At 34.3% G+C, this 22171-nt stretch overlaps 1 protein-coding gene across 2 annotated transcripts in view; it reads right to left on the reverse strand.

The window, feature by feature from the left end:
* The window catches only part of Brip1 (BRCA1 interacting protein C-terminal helicase 1), a 128113-nt gene that overhangs the window by 13106 nt on the left and 92836 nt on the right, over positions 1-22171 (reverse strand). For both annotated transcript variants that reach the window (XM_033762925.1, XM_033762924.1), the window contains exon 17: positions 2247-2359. In XM_033762925.1, coding sequence (XP_033618816.1) covers positions 2247-2359 — 113 coding nt within the window. The remainder of the gene's footprint in view (positions 1-2246; positions 2360-22171) is intronic.

Genomic DNA, 22171 nt, shown 5'->3' on the forward strand with positions numbered 1-22171 from the left:
TTAAAAAAAAAAAAAAAAAAAAAAAAAGTCAGGATGTCACCCTATTTCGGCTTCACTTTGACTTGTGTTTAAAGTGTCCCATGTTTGAGGTATTGGAGTTAAAACAGTGAAGAGAAAAATGTTTCCCCTTTTTTTCCCATTGTTGTTTCGTTGCTCAAAAGAATTATTCCTACTTAAGATTCTACTTTAGTAAAACAGACTAGTGAGAAAACTCACAGGCAACTGTAACATGGTTGCAAAACCATCTGGTATGTTCCTTATGCCTGTTAATGTATTTTATGGAATTACATTACTCTAAATGCTCAGTCCCATGTGGGGTTTAAAAAAAAAAGACAACATCAAAATAATCTATTCTTACTTTAGATTTTCTAGATGTACTCCTTATAAGAAGAGTGCCTCAGAGGATAAGTACCTTTTCCATCTGTTAACATGCATTATGAATTTCTTAAATGATGTATAACATTCACCTGCCTTTCCCCCCGCCTTTGGTACTGGGGATCAAACTCAGGACCTCATGCTTGCCAGACAGGTGCTGTACCGCTTAACTACATCCCAGTCCTCACTTGATCTTTTTTTAAATTTTCAAAATCTTGATTATTAAAAGACTATACTCTTTTGTAACAACAACTGCTACTTGTTGATATTTACTGAAAATTAGTAAAATGAGCTCCCCACTTTCAAAAATTAATAAAATACTAAAAGTACAGTATTAGATATCAGCATAACTGATGTAGAATTTTTATGTGATCCTAGAAAAGTACATTTTGAAGCTGCAGAAACTCTCTGACAATAATGAACCTAGCACTTTTTAATAATCTCACAAGTATTTCTGAAGCATGTTATAGCAAGGTGAGTCATAGCTGGTTGCTGAGAATGCAGAAATATATAACATGCACAGGGAAGAAAACATACATAAACAGGCTATTACATCACAGCAAGGCATATGTTATAATGAAGGTAACATACAAAGTGCTATGAATTTACTAAGGTGTAAATAACTAGAAGAAATAAGTCATGACTTTCTACTACAGTCTTGATTGCTAAATTTGCCAAATGAATAGTATCGTAACTTAAGACCAAAGCACAGAGCAATGAAAGGAAAAGGTACATTTAATGGTTTAATATGGAGGTGTTTAAGTTTAATGGTGAAAACTTTTCTGGTTGGAAGTAAAGTATAAGGATGAAAAAACAGATCCTATGGTTTAAGAACAGGGAAGGATCAAGATATGAGGGGCTGTTTGGTGACTATGTGACCTTGGCCAAGTAATTTAATCTCTCATAACCAGCTTAAAAACAAAACAATAAAATATTTTGTGGATTACCAACACACAGTGCTATTAGAAACGATTTGCTTTATGCTTTACTCCAAGTTTCTACTTTTTAAAAAAGTAACTACTTTATCTTTAATTATACAATATTCTTCACTTTCAGTATTATCCATCAATGTTACCACCACATGTGGATGCCACAGGATGTTACAGATTTAAATTATCCAAACCTTACAAATGACATTAAAATGAAAAATGTTTCCCTATCACTTGCCATCTTTACATTGAAGAAAACTAAAAACTGATGCAATTTTAAGATCCTACAGGGCAGTGTAACAGATTTTATTTGTATTTGATAAACATAATTTAACATATATGAAGATTCTATACACTTAAACTTTAATGACTAAAAGTAGATTCTGCAAATAGAATGACTTCTCACACTGGTTGTATCTCAGTTTTGTTCCCTGACATTTTTGGGTTAGAAGAATGAAATTTCTACCTATAAAACCACAGCCTGTACTGGGGATCGAACTCAGGACCTTGCTCTTGCAAGGCAGGTTGCAGAATCACTGAGCTAAATCCCCACCCCTCACAGCCTGGGTTTTGATGTTCACATGACAATACTTGCTGGTTTGCTGGTAAGCTTCCTTTAATCAGCATTTACTGAGCACCTCTGCATGCCATTCACTGTTTAACTAATCATAAAATTTCTTTAAATTTGAGCAAATGTTGTTTTAAAATTTGGTTCTAATTTATTCTATTTACTCTTTTCAACCTCCTGTTAGGAATTCTAACATTAAAAATATACCTTCTTGGGCTGGGAATTTAGCTCAGTGGTTCTGCCGCCTGCCTTGCCAGGGCTAAATCCCAAGTTTGATCCCCAGTGCCCCCCCAAAATAGATATATATACATACACATGTATCCCTGGTCACAGATGACAGAAGTAACAGTTATAATAAATTTTACTTTCCTTACCTACCTAGGGCCTGGTTTAAGGCCCTATATGCTTGGATTTCATACCACTGGCGGCCAGGTAAAAGTCCTCTCAATTTTGAATGATGGTCATTGTACTGTCGCTTTAGTTCAACCTGACAGTTAAAAAAATGTAGTAGAAACAATTAAAGCTTGTTTCAAAAAGTCATATTAACTTTAACTTTTTAAAGAGGTATTTTGTTTTCTAGTATTGATTTTTTTTCATTTTACTGTTTTTAATTCATCCTTAAATTCCCTCATAATTAGCTGTGCAATATCATTTGAGATAATTTACACACAATAAAATTCACTTTTAGTGAGTGAGTAGATAACTTTTGACAAATATGTTGTCCTGTAACTCACCCATGAACACTTTAATCACTGCTAGAAGCTTACTATCTCTTTTCAGTTGATTTCCTTCCTCTACTGCTGACCCTAGGAACCACTAATCTGCTTTTTGTCTTTTCTAGAACTGCATATAAATATGTATTAACATAGAATATTATCATTTGTCTTTTTACTTAGCATAATAGTAATTCACCCAGGCTAAAATAAATGAGTAGTTCGTTCTTTTTATGTTTATCTAGTCTAGTAATCTCTGCCTCCACTCCCTGAGATTGAGCCCAGGACCTTGCACATTCTAAGCAAGCACCCTATCACTGATCCATGCTCTCAGCCCTAATCTCTGCTTTTTAATTGGGATGTTTAGGCCGCTTATATTTAATGTTATTACTATGTCTGGATTTAAGAATATCATTTTGCTATCTTTTTCTCCTGTTTGTCTCACCTGCTTATTTTTTTAATCAATAAAAATTTTCTCCATTCTTCCATTTTATTTTCACTATTGGATTTTAACTACTTGTTTTGGTTTTTGCTTTGTTTCTCATGTTTGCTCTAGAAATACTAATCTTTAACTTACCACTGTCAACCTTAAAATAATTTTATTCCAAGTCACATGTAGTATAGGAACTATACCATAATATACTTACTTCCATTGCATTTTCTTGCCATTTGTGCTATGGTTGTCATACTTTTTAGTTTTACATATTGGTTTAGTTATAAAACCATAAAACATTCTGAATATTTGTTTTAAATAGTCTATTATTTTTTATTTTTAAATAAATTTTTTTTGGTTTTTAGGTACTGGGAGTTGAGCCCATACTAGGGCAGCACTCTACCACTGAGCCACTCCCCACCTTCAGCCTTTATTTTTGTGTCAGGGTATTCACAAAGTTGCCAAGGCTAGGCTTGAACTTGCATTCCTCATGCTTTGGCCTTTCAAAGTAGCTAGAATCACAGGCATGTTCCACTGTGCCTGGCAAAATAAGCCTTTACTTTTGGAATGGCTTTAGATTTTATAGAAAAGTCATGAAGATAGTATAGTTGTTTATACTCTTACTCAACTCCCTCTACTGTTAACATAACATTACCATAGTACATATGTCAAAATAAGAAATTAACATTAGGATATCACTTTTAATTGATCTTTATAATTTATTCATATTTTACTTTTTCTGGCAACACCTGCCTTTTTTTGTAAAAGGTATCTCTTTTAATACACTTTTTGTTTTGGTACCAGGGATCAAACTCAGAAACTTGCACTTCCAAGGCAGGAATGGCACCACTGAGCTAAATCCCCGACCCTCTCTCTTTTAAAAGATACCATTTTTACCCAACAATTTACCCTTTCAGGCACTCTTTCTTTCATTGTGTAGATTTAAGTTTCTGTCTGGTATCATTTTCCTTCTACCAGAAGGACTTTTTTTACCATTAAAATTTGCTCTGCCTCTAGACATTGCTCAACTTTTTAGACCCAATTATATCTTCCTTTGGCCATTTTGTATTACCTCAAATGTAAATGATGCTCTGTTCATTTCTTCCAGTTTCTTTCACACTATATACTTCATTTTGGATAATTTTTATTCTTATGTTCAAATTTATTCCTTCCAGTGTCTAACCCACTCAGAGCACTTTTAGTTATACATACTGTATTTTTGATATCTAGAAATATCATAAAGGTATTTGTTGTTGTTGTTGTTGTCGTAACAGGGATTGAACTCAGGTCCTTGTGCTTGTGGGGCAGGCACTAGAACCACTGAGCTAAATCCCCAGCCCTCATAAAGCTGTTTTTAAAAATATGTTGTTTCTCTTCTCATCTTCTTTGAACATGTGGAATATAAAACATAAGACATTTTAATGTCCTTGACTAGTTCTAACATCTCTTTCATTTTACTACTGATTTTCCTCTATAGTAGAAGTTTTTTTTTTTCTTTGCAGGTTTGTTAAGCTTGAATTTTGACACTAGATGTTGTTAATATTCTTTATTTGTTTGTTTCTTTTTTTTTTTTTTGAGACAGGGTCTCACTATGTAGTTGAAACTGACCTGGAACTCACTAGGTAGCCCAGGCTGGTCTGGAACTCACAGCGATCCTCCTGCCTCAGCCTCCTGAGTGCTGGGATTATAAGCGTGCACCACCACACCCAGCTGATGTTAATATTCTATCAACAGTTACTGGATTTTGTTGTATTACACAGTCTTGTATTTTCTTCTGAAATGTAGGTGGGTTCCTTGGAACCAATTGATTTGTTTGCGATTTTCTTGTAAGTGTTTTTAGGGCAGGTCCAGAGCAGCCTTTAGTTTAGGGCACATTCATCCTCAGTACAAAAGTGAACTCTCCTGTTGACTTTATGCAATGTCCATATTTTATAATACACTCCCCAAAGCAATCATAAACTATTCATGGTCTTTTGTGAACTCAAGGAGTTGTTTTGCTATTCCTTTTCCTGACCTTAGGTAACCTGTTTCCTCTCACATATGTGCCAATCTGTAAATGCATCCTTTTCTGGTCCTTTGTCTTGCAATTTCTTGTTGTGTCTCCTCATCTCAGTGAGATTGTTAAGCTTTGTTTACGGTTATTTTTTCTACACCATGCACTGTAGCCTGGCCTCTAAGCAACCAGCTGATGCAAATGTGAGGTTCATCTAATTTATTTCTTTCTCTCAGGAGTCTCAGTCCTACTGTACCTACTGTCCAGTATCTAAATCCAGTTTTCTAGTTCTTTTAAGCAAAAGAGTTTATCTGGCCTCTGTGGTTAATTTTATTTTTAAAAATTATGGAAAATTTTGCCAATAAAGAGAGAAAAATATTTAATGTACCTCCATTATGCAATTTTGAGACATTTTATCCATACTGTTTAATAAGTATCTAGTATATATGTTTTCTTGTGCATGTGTGTGTATGCATGCATGCTATAAGAAGGGCATCTAAAAACAAACGGCACTGGGTGATTATTTAACTTGGTACCATTCAAATCTTTCTCAGCTATAAATTAAAATTATTATTGATTAGAAGAACTGTTAAATATCTGAATCATTCCTTCTAGTGTAGCATTCATGCTTAAGCCTATGTGTCACTAGAGGGCTGAAAGATCCACTTCTGCAGCTTGAGCAGATGAGCCATCTGCATATTTCCAAATTCCTAGGATCCCGAGTCACTAAAATACTATGAATCATTACTTTGTAACATTCTTAGCCTTAAACTCATTTCTGTAAACTGAACTGTCTCATTAAACTGGATATATAACTCCAAAGTCAATTTTAAAAAATCTGTACAATAATGACCTTTTTATTAAGATGTTTAAAAAATACTTATCTAGCTGGGCATGGTGGTGCAGTTATCTCAGTGCTTGGGGGGCTAAGGCAGGAGGATCGCCTCAAGTTCAAGGCCAGCCTGGGCTACATTGTGAGTTCAAAGCCCTGTGAACTCCATCGCAAGAACTTATCTCAAGACAAACAAACATACAACTTACTTAAACACTGATACTGATATGTTACCTGATAAAGAGAAAACTGGAATACAAAACAGAGTCTGGAAAAAGACCATTGCTTATTTGATACATAATAAAGGCAGAATTTTAAATCAGTACAAAAAGGATAAACTAGTAAATAAATGGTATTAGGAAAAACTTTTGAAAAGGAACCACTTTAAAAATAAAGTTGGCTCTCATATCACTTATAAAATAAATAAATTATCTTGAAAACCTACAGTTGTCCTAAAGAAAATATAGAAAATTAGCTGGTGTGGTGGCAAATGCCTGTAATCTAAGCACTCTGGGTGAGGGGTGTGCTGAGGCAGGCGTATCAAAAGTCTTAGCCCAAGGGCCTGGGATTTTAGCTCAATGGTTCTGCTACTGCCTGCCTCCAAGTGCTGCCTTGCCTGGCAAGTGCAAGGTCCCTGGTTTGATGCTGGTACCCACCACCAAAAAAAACCCTCTTAGCCCCGTTTGGGCAATTTAGCAAGATTTTGCCTTAGAATAGCAAAAAACTAAAAATAAAAAATGGCTAAGGGGCCAGGGATTTAGCTCAGTAGTTCCACCGTCTGCCTTGCAAGCACAGGGATCCGAGTTCAATCCCCATACAAAAAAAAAAAAAAAAAAAAGGCTAGGAATATAGCTCAGCATGAAAGCCTTGGGTTCAATCCCCAATACTAAAAGAAAAAGAAAACAAGTATTTTATTATCCTGATGTGTGAAAGATCGCAAAACAAAATACACAGATGAAAAAAAATTTTTTTTTGTTTTGTTTTTTGAGACAGGGTCTCACTATGTAGTTGAGATTGACCTGGAACTCCCTATGTAGCCCAGGCTAGTCTCCAGTTCACAGTGATCCTCCTGCCTCAGCCTGCTACCTCACGAATGCTGGGATTACAGGTGTGTGCCACCACACGTGGCTTGAAAAGTTTTGATAAATCTTTCTACCTGAAAGCTAAAAATTTCTAAAGTAAAAAACAAAATCTAAGAACAGATTAAAATATGCAAGAATATATCTATAACACATAATAGGTTAATATTAACATTAATAATAACTTTATGTACAAGAATTTCTACATATAATTTTTATTTTTTTGGAAATGGGAATTGAACTCAGGACCTTGAGCTTGCCAGGCAGGCACAGCACCACTGAGCTACATCCCTGGCCCTTATATATAACTTTTAAAAGATAAAAATTCTAAAAGAAATTTAAAGGTACATGAAATATTTATAGCAAAAATACAAATATCTTATAAACACAGAAAAATGATGCACTATAAAGTAAAACAATTACAAAAAAAAACAAAAAGGAAAAAAGATACCTTACTAATAACCAAGTATATTAAAGTGCTACTTTTCATATGTAAGAATGGTAAATACTTAAAAAAATAATTTCGTTTCTGTACCAGTTATGATAAAGTAACTAGTACTAAATTTCCTTCCTAACTTACACAACCACATAATTGGACAAAGTACGTGAGGCAACTATTTTCAGCAGAAAAAGGGCAGATAACAACTCATTGAGAAGGGAAACTCATAAAGTAAGTGTTCCAATCTCTTGTGAGTACAATTTCCCAACTTCAAGGCACTGAGCTATATTATATTACAGAGCTCATTCAGGAAGCTTTATGCCAAAGTTTAGAGCATCTGTAGTTCCTAGAACTGGTAAGACAGAGCAAAGGGCAGCATGGGAACGGCCTCACCACAGTCCATATGGAGTCCACCTCTTCAGGAGCTCCTGGATGAAGGTCTGGTTGCATGTGCACAGGGTGACTAACCGAGCATCTAGTAATTCCAGTTGACAGTAGAACAGAGATTAAAGCGGTCAAGCAATGCTTAAATACCACCCAAACTTAACTCCAGAAGCCATCTGAGACATCAGAAAGGCCAGCTGCTATATTAGGAATAAGCACCACAAATCTGAGTAATGCCTATTCTAAAAAAAAACCTGTAAAGAATTAAACCCTCCTGACAAGATCCATGGGGAAAGAGTTTGAGGGCTAAGTACCCTGAGCTTTTCCCAGATGCCCCTAACCAATCATCAAATCACACCCATACACGTGCATGACACCAGTTGAACTGCTTACAAAAAACAAATATTCTTCAGAAGAAAATAGTCTACAATGTCAATGTCTATAATTACCAATCACAATATCTAGAGTATAATAGAACATCTTTCCCCAAGAGTAAACCACCTATATACAATTCATACTTTATATATATCATATATGTAAATTAATAAGCATTTTTCTGTAAAAAAAAAGTTCTGCTTTAAAAAGTAAAATGCAAGTTCTGAGTGAAAAGGAATAACATACAATTAATTGTTCCTCCACAGTGGTGAGGTGCACATCAGTGGATTCAATCCATTACAGACAGAAAACATTAAGGAAAAAAAATATTGTGCCTATACTGAACATACACAGACTTTTTAAAAATTAGTCCTTAAACAACACAACTATTTACACAGCATTTATATTGTAGTAGTATGAGAAGTAATCTAAAGATGACTTAAAGACCACAGGAGGATATACATTAGATTATATGCAAATATTACATCTATTATTTAAGCAACTTGAGCATCTGTGTTCTTTAGTATCCATCCACAGTGGGTTCTAGAACCAGTCCCACACAGACACTGACAGGTGACAATATTATAATTCTAGACATTTCACATGAGTTGAGTCAAACAAGGAACTAGATTTAAGCAGCTCTCAAGAATGACGCAGAAACATTAAAATTTAACAGTTACGATAGAAAATTTGATATAATGGAAAGAAGAAAATTTTTTTCTTTTTTTGGTACCGGGGACTGAACTCAGGGCAGATGTGGTGCCACTGAGCTACATCACAGTCCAAGAAGAAAGTTTTGATAGCTGAAAAAAATAATTAATTCAATTCAATATTTGCAGCTTCAACTGGGTACAAGGGATCTCTGCTAAGTACCATGAATATAAAGGCGAGTTAAAAAGATTTCTGCCACCAATTGCATACAATGAACAAAGCAGAATCTGAACACAAGTGGCTATCGAATAAATGTGTTAAAGTGCTAACACTGATTACTGTGTATAGACTGAACAGAAATGAGAAATGAAGACATGAATGTGGTCCAAGAGTGATGAGGGACTCACTTGAAAAGGCACAGGAGTACGAGAGGTCCAACTTGTAACATATTCTGCAGCTACGGGACTTAAGTTATGAAATAGAAGTGGGTCTTATTAAAGAGAAAATGTTCTGAATTTCCAGCTATTGAGAGAAGCCCATCATTACGCCCACAGAAGACAAAAAGACAAGCATATCTGAGGAAGAAGATGAATTTGGCTTTATTGAGCAAAAGATTATGACAATAAGAGCTGGCTAAGCAATCAAACTGGAAGCTGGGAACCAAAGATCTTAGTAAAAATATATTTTTTAAAAAGAACATTACTGGGCTCCTATAAATTCTATGCTCAGAGCAGTGATTAACCCTTACAGTAAGCTTGCAAGGCAGATATTCATTTTACAGATAAGAGAATTCAGGTTGATAAGATTAAGGTAGGGCTGGAATTTGAATGTAGGTCTATCTGACTCGAGTTAACTCATACAAGTGTAAACTCAAGAGTTTAACACTATATCCCTACTATGAGAGACCTGAGCTTAGTTAAATCAGATCTTTTGTGCCTTTCTTTTCCTTTTTAAAAACAACATGAATAAAGAAATCTAAATTAAGTGAAAAAAATGGTTCTAGAATTTAATGAGAGCAATTTACTTGCTATCACAAACTGCTACTTTGAAGGCTCACAGAAATTTACTATCCTAGAAAATAGTTAATATAATGTGAAATAGCAGTAATTATCCCCTTCATCTAGTCAATTTTAAAAGATAGCCTTTATATATTACTCCTAGATGTATAATGAATGGTATGTTTTTATAATACAAGCCTAATTAATATACAAAAGTAAAGGTACTTTTTGAGAAAATGTTTGGAGTTTTTAGAAAAATTATTAAAACTGATTAGTCTTCTCAGTGTAGTCTGTACAGGTTGAGCATTCAAAAAATCTCAAATCAGCGATGCTTCAAAATCTAAAATTTTTGGGCACAGACACCTGGCCTTATGTGACAGGGCACAATCAAAATGCAGCACAGGGGCTGGGGATTTAGCTCAGCGTTTCGGTGGCCTGCCTTGCAAGCACAAGGATCCGAGTTCAATCCCCAGTACCAAAAACAAAACAAAACAAAAAAATGCAGCACAGTAAAAATACTGTATATAAAGTTATTTACAAGCATGTGGATAATGTATATAGTAAAATAAATAAATTTCATTTTTAGACTAGGTCCTAACCCCAAGATATCTCACTCATTGTATATAATACAAATATTTCAAAATCCTAAAAAATCTGAAACCTAAAACTTCTGGTCCCTAGTATTTCAGATAAGAAATATTTAACCTGTAACTTTATTAATTTTTAAGCAAAAGAATATTCTTTAGCAAAGAAAACAATAATACACTACTGACAAGCTTTCAAAATAGTATGTAAAATTTTTTATTTTATATCCCCTCAAAAGAACTCCTAGAAGTTTTCTAAATTAAAATCTTATAATTAAAATGTAAAGAAAAGAAACTTTTAAAAAAGTAACAAATAGTACATATGTCACACTATGCTGAATATTACATAAATTTCTAAAAATTCAGCAATAAAGTACATTATAACATTTAGATATAAGAAACATCTTACAAATTCTATTCGACTGAGAAAAAAATATATACATTTCCTATCTGCCTTTCAAAATGTAACTAAAGCCTTAACAGTATTTTTCTCAAAATAATTGACTTTTATTTTTGTCAGACCTAATAGCTTAGTTTTCAAAATTGATTATCTCACAGATAGGCCCATACTTTATAAAGACGACTGGTCCTATCACAACAGTTGCTCTAGGAAGTATTATTTATAAATGAAGTATTTAGAGATCATGTAGCAACATTAGATTAAATAAAATTATGACTCACTGGTCTTTCATTTTTTCATCAAAATAAATGAACTTTTCTGTATTACACATTTCTTGCAAATTTTCAAACATGTTTTAACAATGCAAAAGGCTTTTAAAATTACCTAGAGTAATTATTTTAAGTGAAAAGTAAAACAAAAACAAGAATAAGCACTTGAAATAAGTCATATATTTAACTCAAAAATGCTTTTATTGTATAAAAATATTTTAAAAATTAATAATAAACTAGGGCCAGGGATTTAGCTCAATGGTTCCACTGCCTGCCTCACAAGTGCAAGACTGGAGTTTGATTCCCCCGTACCCCCACAAAAAAATTTTTTTTAAATACTAAACTATATCATTGAGGAATCACATTTAATTAGAAAAAAAAACTAAGGGGCTTATGAAAGATAGGAAGCCAGTATACTTCATTTTAATGGTATCAGAATCTATTTCATTGTAAACTTAGTGATTATCAGGCATGAAAATCAATGCCCAATTTAAAATGACATACAGCATATGGGAAAAAGCCAGTTTTTCTCCTGCCAGCAAACATCCCAAAGGTTAAGTAAATCAAAGGCTGGAAGGGATTAGTTGAAATGTCAAAAGACAACCTTTTACTTTTACCTGTTCATCCTTATAAAAACCTTCTTATCCCTCAGACATGCTTTGGGAACAGTTTCAATGTGAAGCACCAAAAGGCCCAGGCAAGCTCTGCCATCTTGTAACTGTCAAAGAGATTAGTCTTTGATCTGTTTGGGAGGTCAAGCCCACATTCACATTAGTTACATAGTCTATGTAAGGCAAATACATTCATAATCAAGACTAATGTGGTAAGGCAGGAATGGTGGTGCATTACATTATAATATACTTTAGATTAAACATAAGTTCCTTAAATTTTTCATGCCTCAATTTTTTCAGAAAGAGTATAAGATACCACTTACAAAAATAACAGACAATACAGTGAAAAGGATTACATTTCATGTATCAAAAACAAATGTAAGTCATAATTTTGAACACTGGGTTATTTTTTTCAACTTTTGGTCAAACCTATCAGTGCTGCCTTAAATAGCTCTGCATGAAGAGTAGCCTTTTATATATATTTTTTAATTTTATTGAGTTTATTGGTACATTTGAGGGATACAGTACAGTTACATTCATTGTTGGGATCATGTACCTTTACGTGGCAAGTCTTGATTCTCATTTTTTCCCCTTACCTCTGCCCTCCCTTCACCCCCTCCTCCCCTCCCTTCCTTTTATATTTTTTAAGTAGCTTGTGAAGAAATAAATGGTGTGACAAGTATGTGCTGGAACTATAAATGCAAATCTTTACGACTACCTCATCAAAGGTGGCAGATTTTTATCCCAATTCATATAATTATGTATTAAGATTTTAGTAATAAGTATCTCCTTGAAAGCAATCAACATAGGCAGAATAAATTTTTTCCCTTATATATAAATTTGAAGGCAAAGGTTCAAGCTTCCAAATGATACAAAGTACAAATAACCAGCTAAATGCACTAATTAAAACTATTAAGAAAATGTTGCTTCAGAAAAAGTAAACACATTTGTCTAGCAAACACTCAAGAAGAATAGTTTTAACTCTAGCCAAGGTACAGGGCCTAAAACCTAAACATTTACAGCAAACCAAATCTGGAAGACAGAGACTGTGCATTAGAGACTTTTATTGCTCTGTATCATTTTGGTATAAACACTTTTATCATTGTATCACAATATAAATTCCAACAGTTAATGTTCTAAACTCATAAGATCTTGTATGTAAAATAATTTAGCTAGATAAAAGGAATATAGCTGGTTTTACTTTATCTGGCATATTTTCAAAATTTCTGAAACACTAAGTTAACCAAATATAGTATTTTTTAAATGAAGGAAAAGAATTTCTGCCAAGTATTAAGAAGCCAGGCTTCCCTTTAAACAATTTTTTAAAAAAAGTATTAGAAATAATTTTCAATTGTTACTTATTTTATTATATTAGGGTGCTGGGGATGTAGCTCAGTGGTTCTACCACCTGCCTCACAAGCGCAAGGACCCTAGTTCAATCCCTAGTATCCCCACAAATTACTTTATTATATTAGGACTTGACCACTTTATCAACAAGAATCAAGTCACAGTAACAGCAATATAACCTATTTTATATATGCTTTAATACTGCTTTGGATAAAATATCTTTTGTAGAGAAATCTGTATTAAACTTTACAGTTGGTGTTGTCAGTGTTGAAAAAGATAACAAAAATCTTTTTTTAAAACAGGGTAAGGAGTGTGGCTCTGGAGTAGAGTGCTTGTCCTGCATGTGCAAGCCCCTAGGTTTGAGCCCCAGGGGAAGGAGAGAGAGGTAAAGAGAAAAAAGGGAAGGGGAAGAAAGTGAGGGGAGGGAAGGGGATAAAGAGGGAGGAAGTAGAGAAGAAAGAAAGGGAGACGACTGAAAGGAAAAGAAGGAAGAGGGAGAAGAAAAGGGAAAGACAAAATATATTGCCCTTATATCAAGAATCTTCTATTCTCCACATAGTCACACATATTCAATCTCACCGGCTAAGAAAAATTTAGCTTTTCGGCTGCGCACAGGTCATTCTCCAAAATAGGCATGTAAGGGACTGAAGTTATCCCCTGTATATTATTAGACCATAGTGTGATTAAACTGGAGATCAATAGCCTAAGAAACCCCAAGAACTTCACAAACACATGGAAATTAAATAACACCCTGCTGAACAACCATTGGGTCACAGAGGAAATTAAAGAAGAAATTAAGACAGTTTCTACAATTAAATAATAATGCCAATAGAACATACAGGAATCTATGGGACACAATGAAAACAGTTCTATGAGGGAAATTCATAGCAGTCAATGCCCATATGAGGAAAACAGAGCGAGCTCAAATAAATAACCTAATGCTTAATAACCTTAAGCTTCTAGAAGAGCAAGACAAACTGAAAGCTCGTACAAGGGAGGAAATTATAAAGATCAGAGTAGAAATTAATGCAATGGAGACTAAGAGAATTATATAAAAAGTGAATGAAGAGTTGGTTTTTAGAAAGAATAAATAAAATTGATAAACCTTTAGCCAACTTTATCCAAGAAAAGGCTCAAATTCATGTAATTAGGAATGAAAAAGGTGAAGTCACAACAGACCCAGCAGAAATTCAGAGGATCATCAATACCTACTTCGAAAAGCTGTATTCTAACAAAATGGAAAATACAGAAGAAATGGACAGATTCCTAGATACATATGAACTTTCAAAGTTAAATGAAGAAGATAGAAGAAGTCTAAACACCCCAATTACATTCAGTGAAATTGAAAATGTCATTAAAACATTACCAACAAAGAAAAGCCCAAGGGGCTGGGGATTTAACTCAGTGGTGCTACTGCCTGCCTTGCAAACACAAGGACCTGAGTTTGATCCCCAGTACCAAAAAAAGAAAAGAAAAGCCCAGGTCCTGATGGCTTCACTGCTGAATTCCATAAGACATTTAGAGAAGAACTATCACCACTACTCTTTAAACTCTTCAATAAAATTGAAAGGGAAGCAATACTTCCAAATTCATTCCTGGAAGCAAGTATAACTTTGATTCCAAAACCAGGGAAAGATCCAACCAAAAAAGAGAACTACAGGCCAATCTCCCTAAAGAACGTAGATGCCAAAATCCTCAATAAAATACTGGCAAACAGAATATCTTCAAGAATATCATACACCCTGACCATGTTGGATTTACCCCAGGGATGCAAGGATGGTTCACATATGTAAATCAATAAATGTAATACACTATATTAACAGAGTCAAGGACAAAAACCATACGATCATCTCAGTAGAAGCAGAAAAAGCATTTGCCAAAATTCAACACCCATTCATGATAAAAACCCTACAGAAAATTGGAATAGATGGTCTTTATCTCAACCTGATAAAGGCTATCTATGAAAAACCAACGGTCAATATCATTCTAAATGGTCAAAAATCAAAAACCTTCATGCTAAAATCACAAGACAAGGATGTCCACTGTCACCACTCCTGTTCAATATAGTTCTAGAAACATTACCCACAGCAATTAGACAAGAGAAAGAAATAAAAGGAATTAAAGTCAGAAAGGAAGAAGTTAAACTGTCACTATTTGCTGATGATACTCTACATAGAAGACCCAAAAAACTGGCAAAAGACTTATAGACTTAATTGACAGATTCAGTAGAGCAGCAGGATACAAAGTCAAAACTCAAAAATCAATAGCCTTCTTGTACACAAACAACAGACTCACTGACAAAGAAATTAGAGAAACAATTCCTTTTACAACAACATCCAAAAAAGCGAAATATGTATGAATCAGTCTAACGAAGGAGACAAAAGACCCCTACGCTGAAAATTACAGCACTCTGAAAAGAGAGATAGAAGAGGCTATAAGAAAATGGAAAGACATCCCTTGCTCCTGGGTAGGAAGAACCAACATAGGGAAAATGGCCATACTTCCAAAACTTCTGTACAAATTCAATGCAGTCCTGATTGAAATCCCAACAGTATCTTTCACAGAACTTGAGAAAATAATAAAAAATTCATTTGGAACCAGAAGAGACCCAGAATAGCAAAAGCCATTCTAGGAAACAGACATGGCAGGGGATACCACAATCCCCAACCTGAAACTATATTACAAAGCTGGTAATAAAACCAGCATGGTACTGGCAAAGAAACAGACCTGAGGATCAATGGAACAGATTAGAAGATGCAAAAACAACAGCAGATATACTCAACTACCTCATCTTTGACAAAGGAGCCAACCATCCTCACTGGAGGAAAGATAGCCTCTTTAATAAATGATGTTGGAAAAACTAGATTTCAACTAGCCAAAGATTAAAACTAGATCCCTATCTTTCACCATGCACTAAACTAAAAGCCAAGTGGATTAAAGATTTAAATATCAAAACAGAAACACTAAACTTGCTGGAAAGTAAATTAGGTAGAACTCTCAAAGACACTGGCGTAGGAAAAGACTTTATGAACAAATCCTCAGCAGCACAAGAACTTGCACAAAGAATCAACAACTGGGATCTCATTGTATTAAAAAGTTTTTGCAGTGCAAGAGAAATCACCAGCAGAACTAAAAGACAACCTACAATGTGGGAATAAATTTTTACCAGCTACTCCTCAGACAAAGGTCTACTATCTAGAATATATAAAGAACTCCAAAAAATAAGACCTCGCACATATAAAGACCTGATTCAAAATGGGCATCTGAAATGAACAGATATTTTTCAGACAAAGAAGTAAAAGCAGCAAATAAATATATGAAAAAATGTTCAACATCACTGGTCATTCCAGAGATGCTGATGAAACAACACTGAGATTCTACCTTATCCCAGAAAGAATGGCTGCTATCAAGAAATCAACCAAAAACAAATGCTGGCAGGGCTGTGGGGAGAAAGGAACCTTTCTCCATTGTTGGTGGGAATGCAGACTACTGCAACCACTGCAGAAATAAATATGGAGATACCTCAAAGAACTAGGATTAGCGGTTCCATTTGACCCAGCTATCCCTCTGCTGGGTATCTTTCCAAAAGAATTAAAAGAATCACACCACCATAATATATGTGCACCCATGTTTATGGCAGCACAGTTCACAAGAGCTCAAACTTGGAAACAACCCAAATGCCCATCAAGTGGAGACGGGATAAAGAAGATGTGGTTTTTCTATAAAATGGAATACTACTCAGCCAGAAAGAATGAGAAACTAGAAACATTTATAGCTAATTGAGACTATACTCTTACGTGAAATAAATAGGACACACTTGAGTAAATACTGCATAGTTTCTCTGGTGTGAAAAACTGAAAGTGTAAATAAGGTTCAAATGGTATAATCAAGAGTGTGAAATAGGAAAAAAATGGCTAAAGGGGAAGTGGGAAGGGTAGGGAAAAGAAAAAATGTGAAAAATGGAAAAAACTGGCAACAAAGTCTTTGTAAATAGTGAAGGGGGAAGGGGGTGAAAGGAGGGCAGGCGTATAGGGAAAATAAGAACCAAGATACCTAAAGATACAAGATCCCAATGATAAATGTAACTGTACTGTTTGTTTTAAATAAACAAACTTAATGGGGGGGGGAGAATAATTTAGTTGTGGCTAACTATCCAGAATAGTTTATTAGGTACTGCACTCAATAACATTTAAACACTCTTCAGTCAATGCTTTGACGGTGCAAAAATATCTCATTCAGGATGCAGCATGAGATCTTAGATTTCATTATTATGAAAACAATTTGTCAAGATAAGAGCACAGGAGAAAAGCAGAAGTTAGTATTTTCTTATTAAAAGAAAACAGTAAAAAAAAAAAAGAAAACAAGTTAATACTTTAAGACATGTAAGAAATCTCTATATGCATATTCTGGAAAGGCTACCCACATTAAAACATTGCTCAGATAAACCTGAAAATGCTTAAACTATCATGTCTAGAAAATGACACCATTCAGGCTTATAGTCTAATTTGAGGAAAGAACTACAGCGGCAAAAGCTCATGGCTTGGGGTCAAGGCTTTGACACCTGTACTCACACATAGATTTCTTTTGAGTTTCCTCTTCTGTTAAAATAAAAAAGGGAAAATTCCTGCCAACTTTACCTCACAGAGTTGGTTGAATAAATGATTTTAAGCAGGAAACATTAAAGCCTCATATATTAGAAGTAACTGGGCTAGGGCCGGAGGTTTAGCTCAGTGGTTCTGCAGCCTTTTTCATTTAAGTACAAGGTCCCAAGTTTGATTCCCAGGATTAAAAAAAAAAAAAGTGGGCAAGAAAGTCATGACTTATCTCACGTTTCTGAGATCCAGTGTAGGTTTTGGAGGACTTGACAGTCTGCTGTAATATACTTTTCCATGTATATGCAAAAGCAATAGGACTATGTTGGTTATATAGATATTGGCTTAGGTTACTGAACCCGTCAGCATTTCAACACTCAGTTCTTGGACAACACAAAGACTACATAGGAATGTTACTTTAGGGTTTTGGAGGGGCTATGCTTTCATTAACTATCCGTGGTAACACATATACTGGCAGGATAAGAGTGTTCAAACGGTTTTCTGAGAAATGAGGGGTAACGCTAGCATTCTTTAATATCTTTCATAATACTTTTTGGTCACTCTGCCACCTGTAATCTGCTTTTGAAAGTAGAGCTACATAAAATACTATGCTGGTGGTGCAATGTATGAGAATGAGCGCATGATCAGTCTTGTACTAGCTTAAATATGGAGCTTTCCTTGTTAAAGTCATATAAATAGACGAACACTTCTAGCAATATTACCTAAACAAAATATCATCTTATTTAAAATGGGTGTAGCTCTGTGGTAGAAAATATGCTTAACATGAGCGAGGCCCTAAATTCAATCCCAGCACCAAAAGCAAAAAAGGAAAAATATTACCTTATATAAAATAGAGTGTGAGGCTGCAAATGGATCCACAGCCTCTTAAAAGAATGAGCTAAAGTTAGAGGTATTATGAAGAGGAACGAGTAATGCCAGAGACTATACCCTACATCTACCATCGATGGAAAAAGGTAAGATCTATTACAGAAGAGAGCAGAAGATACAATAATAAGCACGATGGCTCTGGGGACTTTTATAAGGGTTCAGTGGCAAATGGCAACACTGGAAAGTGGAAGCTATTCCAGTAACAGTAGGCTCCGACTCAGAGTCACAAGATTAAAATATCGAAACATCAGCCACAGAAAGTGTGCCTACAAGAAAAAAGATTAAATGATATTAGAAAAACTAAAAATATAACTAAAATGTTAAAACTAAATTTACTACCTCCACAGTCCATAGGATAACATTTTTCCTATCTAGATTTCTATTATTCCGCTCAAATTATCTTTCAAACATAAGGTTTATCTCTAAAAATATATTACTTACTACTTTCTACTTTAAAATATTATTGCCAGGAATATATGATCTAGAGCTTCTCAAGTATGAATGTGAGTATGGGAATAAGGCAGATGTAATCACAGCACTTTGCAAACTAATACTTGCTCTTAGAAAATTAGGAGACTTCTAATTTCAAGAAGTCAAAAAAAAAAAATCCTCTTACCTTGCTTCTCAAAAATGGCCCCAAATTAGAAGACAATTAAGAAACATAGTCCTCGACTTCAACTAAACTAAGAGGAGCCATAACAATGATATGCAGAAAGGACAAAGTTCAAACTTGAACCCACAAAGCTACTTCTGAGAAATATGTCTGTTTGGCCTGCACAAGTACAGAATGACTCTGAAAATGGAAGTATATGGACTAATTTAGGAAACTGTTAGAAGATGTGAGTCACAAATATGAAAGACAAGGTGTGGCATAGTGGTGCATGCTGGAAGCCCCAGCTACTTGGGAAGCTAAAACAGAAGGATGATGACTTCTCAGCCAAACTAGGCAACTTAGTAAGACCTTGTCTAAAAAATATAGGCTGTGGGTGGTGCTTAGTGGTAAGCCATGGTTTTGATCCCCAGTATCACTTTTAAAAGAAGAGGAAGAAGGGGGGGAGAGGTGAAGGGGAGGAGGAGGAAAAAAAAAACTAAAAGATCAAAGAGTAAAAAAACAAACAAGAAATGGGGAAAATCTAAGACCCAGGAAACTGGTAATCTAACACAGAAGATCGGCAAATCAAATCCTTAGGATGATAGCAAATGGAAAAAAAAATTAGGATAGTGACAGTGAGGTGGGCTTTCAGATCAACTTAGTCCAGAGTGAAGCAGGAGGTCAGAGGCTGCAGGAAAGATGACTCTAGGGGGAAAAAGGACTTATTATCTGCAGGCCCGATAGAAAAATTGTATTGACAGGCTTGCACAAATCCATTGGAAGGAGACAGATTTATTTAGATGAATATCTAAAAAAGAGAAAATGGGAGCAGAGGAGAGTATTATTAACTCTAAAGTTCAAGACAGGAAGGACATTATCTGACTGGAGTGAATAGTATTTTCATAATGACAATGTGAATGTTGATAATAAATTTAATTTAAAAGTGTGATATAACTATATTTAGAGAACATAGCAAAAGTACAGTAAGTGAGCTAAAATTCTTATTTCTAATAGGAAGTTAATATCTAAAACAAATTAAATAAAGATAATATATGGGCAGAAATACCTGATGAAAAAGCTAAAAGCAAAAGCCACTGCTTCTCAGAAACAGGTCCTGGGAGTGTGTTAGAGGCCAAGAGATTGTTATTATAAGAAGCCATCTACATATTTGGTATATATTAGGCTCTTAGCAAAAGCTTTGTTGGACTTTTTTCAACTTGATAAAAAAATTTAAAAATAAATGCAAATAGCTCAGTTTAATTCATAATACACATTTGTATGTCTTACCATATAAAGAAGCTGTGTTCAAACAAGAGAACTTTTGCCTACCAGAAAGTCTGGAGATATTTTTGGTTGTCATAAGTGGCAGGCATGGGCAGGGAACATCTAGTGGATAATGGCCACAGATAGAGTTAAACACTCTATTATAACAAAGAATCCTGTTTAAAATGTCAGCAGGGTCAAGCTTTAGAAACCCTGATATCACGTAATTGTAAGCATAAAAATGGTAAATTTGCCAGGTTCGGTGGTGCATGCTATAATCCCATCTACTTGGTAGGCTGAGGCAGAAGAGTCAGGAGTTTGAGCAATTAGTGAGACTATATCTTAAAATAAAATTTTAAAGGGCTAGGGATGTAGCTCAATAATAGAGTGCGTGCTTAGCATACATGAGGCCCTGAGCCCTCAATCCAACCCTCATGACTGAAAGAAAAAAAAATCAATGCAGTAGGAAAAGACATTATGAATTATCATAGAGCTTATATGTTCCCTGGCATTTTGGTGTTATTTGTGCTACAGTTATAAAGCATAAAGTGAACTCAATCCCAAAGTTTCAAACTTTTAATCTCAGTTAAAACAGGAAAGACTGATGTAAACACTGAACAGTGATGTCTACTATAGCTTATGTTATGTGAGACCTTAAAAGAATCTAGTGATAGCTCATCTGGAGCCCATCTGCATGGCTGCCTTTGAGGGGAGCTGACAGAGTAAACTGATTAAAATCCACAACCAACATTCTCCTCTCAAGAAAAAAAAAACAACTTATTTTTAGAGAAGTTAAAAAAAAATAATAATTCAGCTTCCTTCCCCTGCGGTACTGCTGCTGAGAGCATACACCATAAAAATCAATCAACCTCACATGTCCCCAGAGAAATAAGCTGACTTCTGAAGACTTCAACCTACTTTGACAGAAAACTAATATATAAAGGCAATAAAATTACTGTTTGTATCAAACACAAGATGAATGCAAGAAAATAATTTCAAAAATTTCCAAAACTCAAAAATAGAAGGCTGAGGCAGAAGGATTCCAAGTTCAACACTAGACTGAGCTACACAGCAAGTTCAAGTCTGACCTGACCCTGTCTCAAAAAAAAAAAAAAAAAAAAAAAAAAAAAAAAAAAAAAAAAAAAAAAAAAAAAAAAAAAAAAAAAAAAAAAAAAAAAAAAAAAAAAAAAAAAAAAAAAAAAAAAAAAAAAAAAAAAAAAAAAAAAAAAAAAAAAAAAAAAAAAAAAAAAAAAAAAAAAAAAAAAAAAAAAAAAAAAAAAAAAAAAAAAAAAAAAAAAAAAAAAAAAAAAAAAAAAAAAAAAAAAAAAAAAAAAAAAGGTTTTTGTTTTATTATTATCCAAAGTTTAATCTGTAGCCCTATTTTCAGATATATTTCTTTCCAAAAGAAATAAGTGATATGAGTACCAGGAGAAATAGGTTATCAAGGAAATGTATTTAAAATTTTATGATTTGAAATGTTTCTACCCTTGATCTCAAACATTCCTTTAAAAAATATGGGGACTTAAAAAAATTAACCTCAGCAATTCATTAATTTATTTTAGGTGTTTTTGCTTGTTCCTTTCCTAGAAGAGATAAGATCAAAGAATTTTGTCATCCCATTTTTCACTGCCCAAGGCAAATATACAAGTTGTATATCAAGGCTGGAGAGCATACTCAGATGCAAACTAGCTTTTAACTTTGGGATTTCAAGATATAATTAGAAACTGCTATAATAATGCTTTTGGCCAAACTATTTTTTTTAATCTTAAAAAAAAGCTGAAAAATATTTGCAGGAGAAAAAAGATACAAATAACAGCCTAAACTCATTCTAGACTTTTAGAAGTTACAAGGTTTTT

This window comes from Fukomys damarensis, unplaced genomic scaffold, assembly GCF_012274545.1.
Source record: "Fukomys damarensis isolate Sample0158 unplaced genomic scaffold, DMR_v1.0_HiC HiC_scaffold_13, whole genome shotgun sequence".
Lineage (NCBI taxonomy): Eukaryota > Metazoa > Chordata > Mammalia > Rodentia > Bathyergidae > Fukomys > Fukomys damarensis.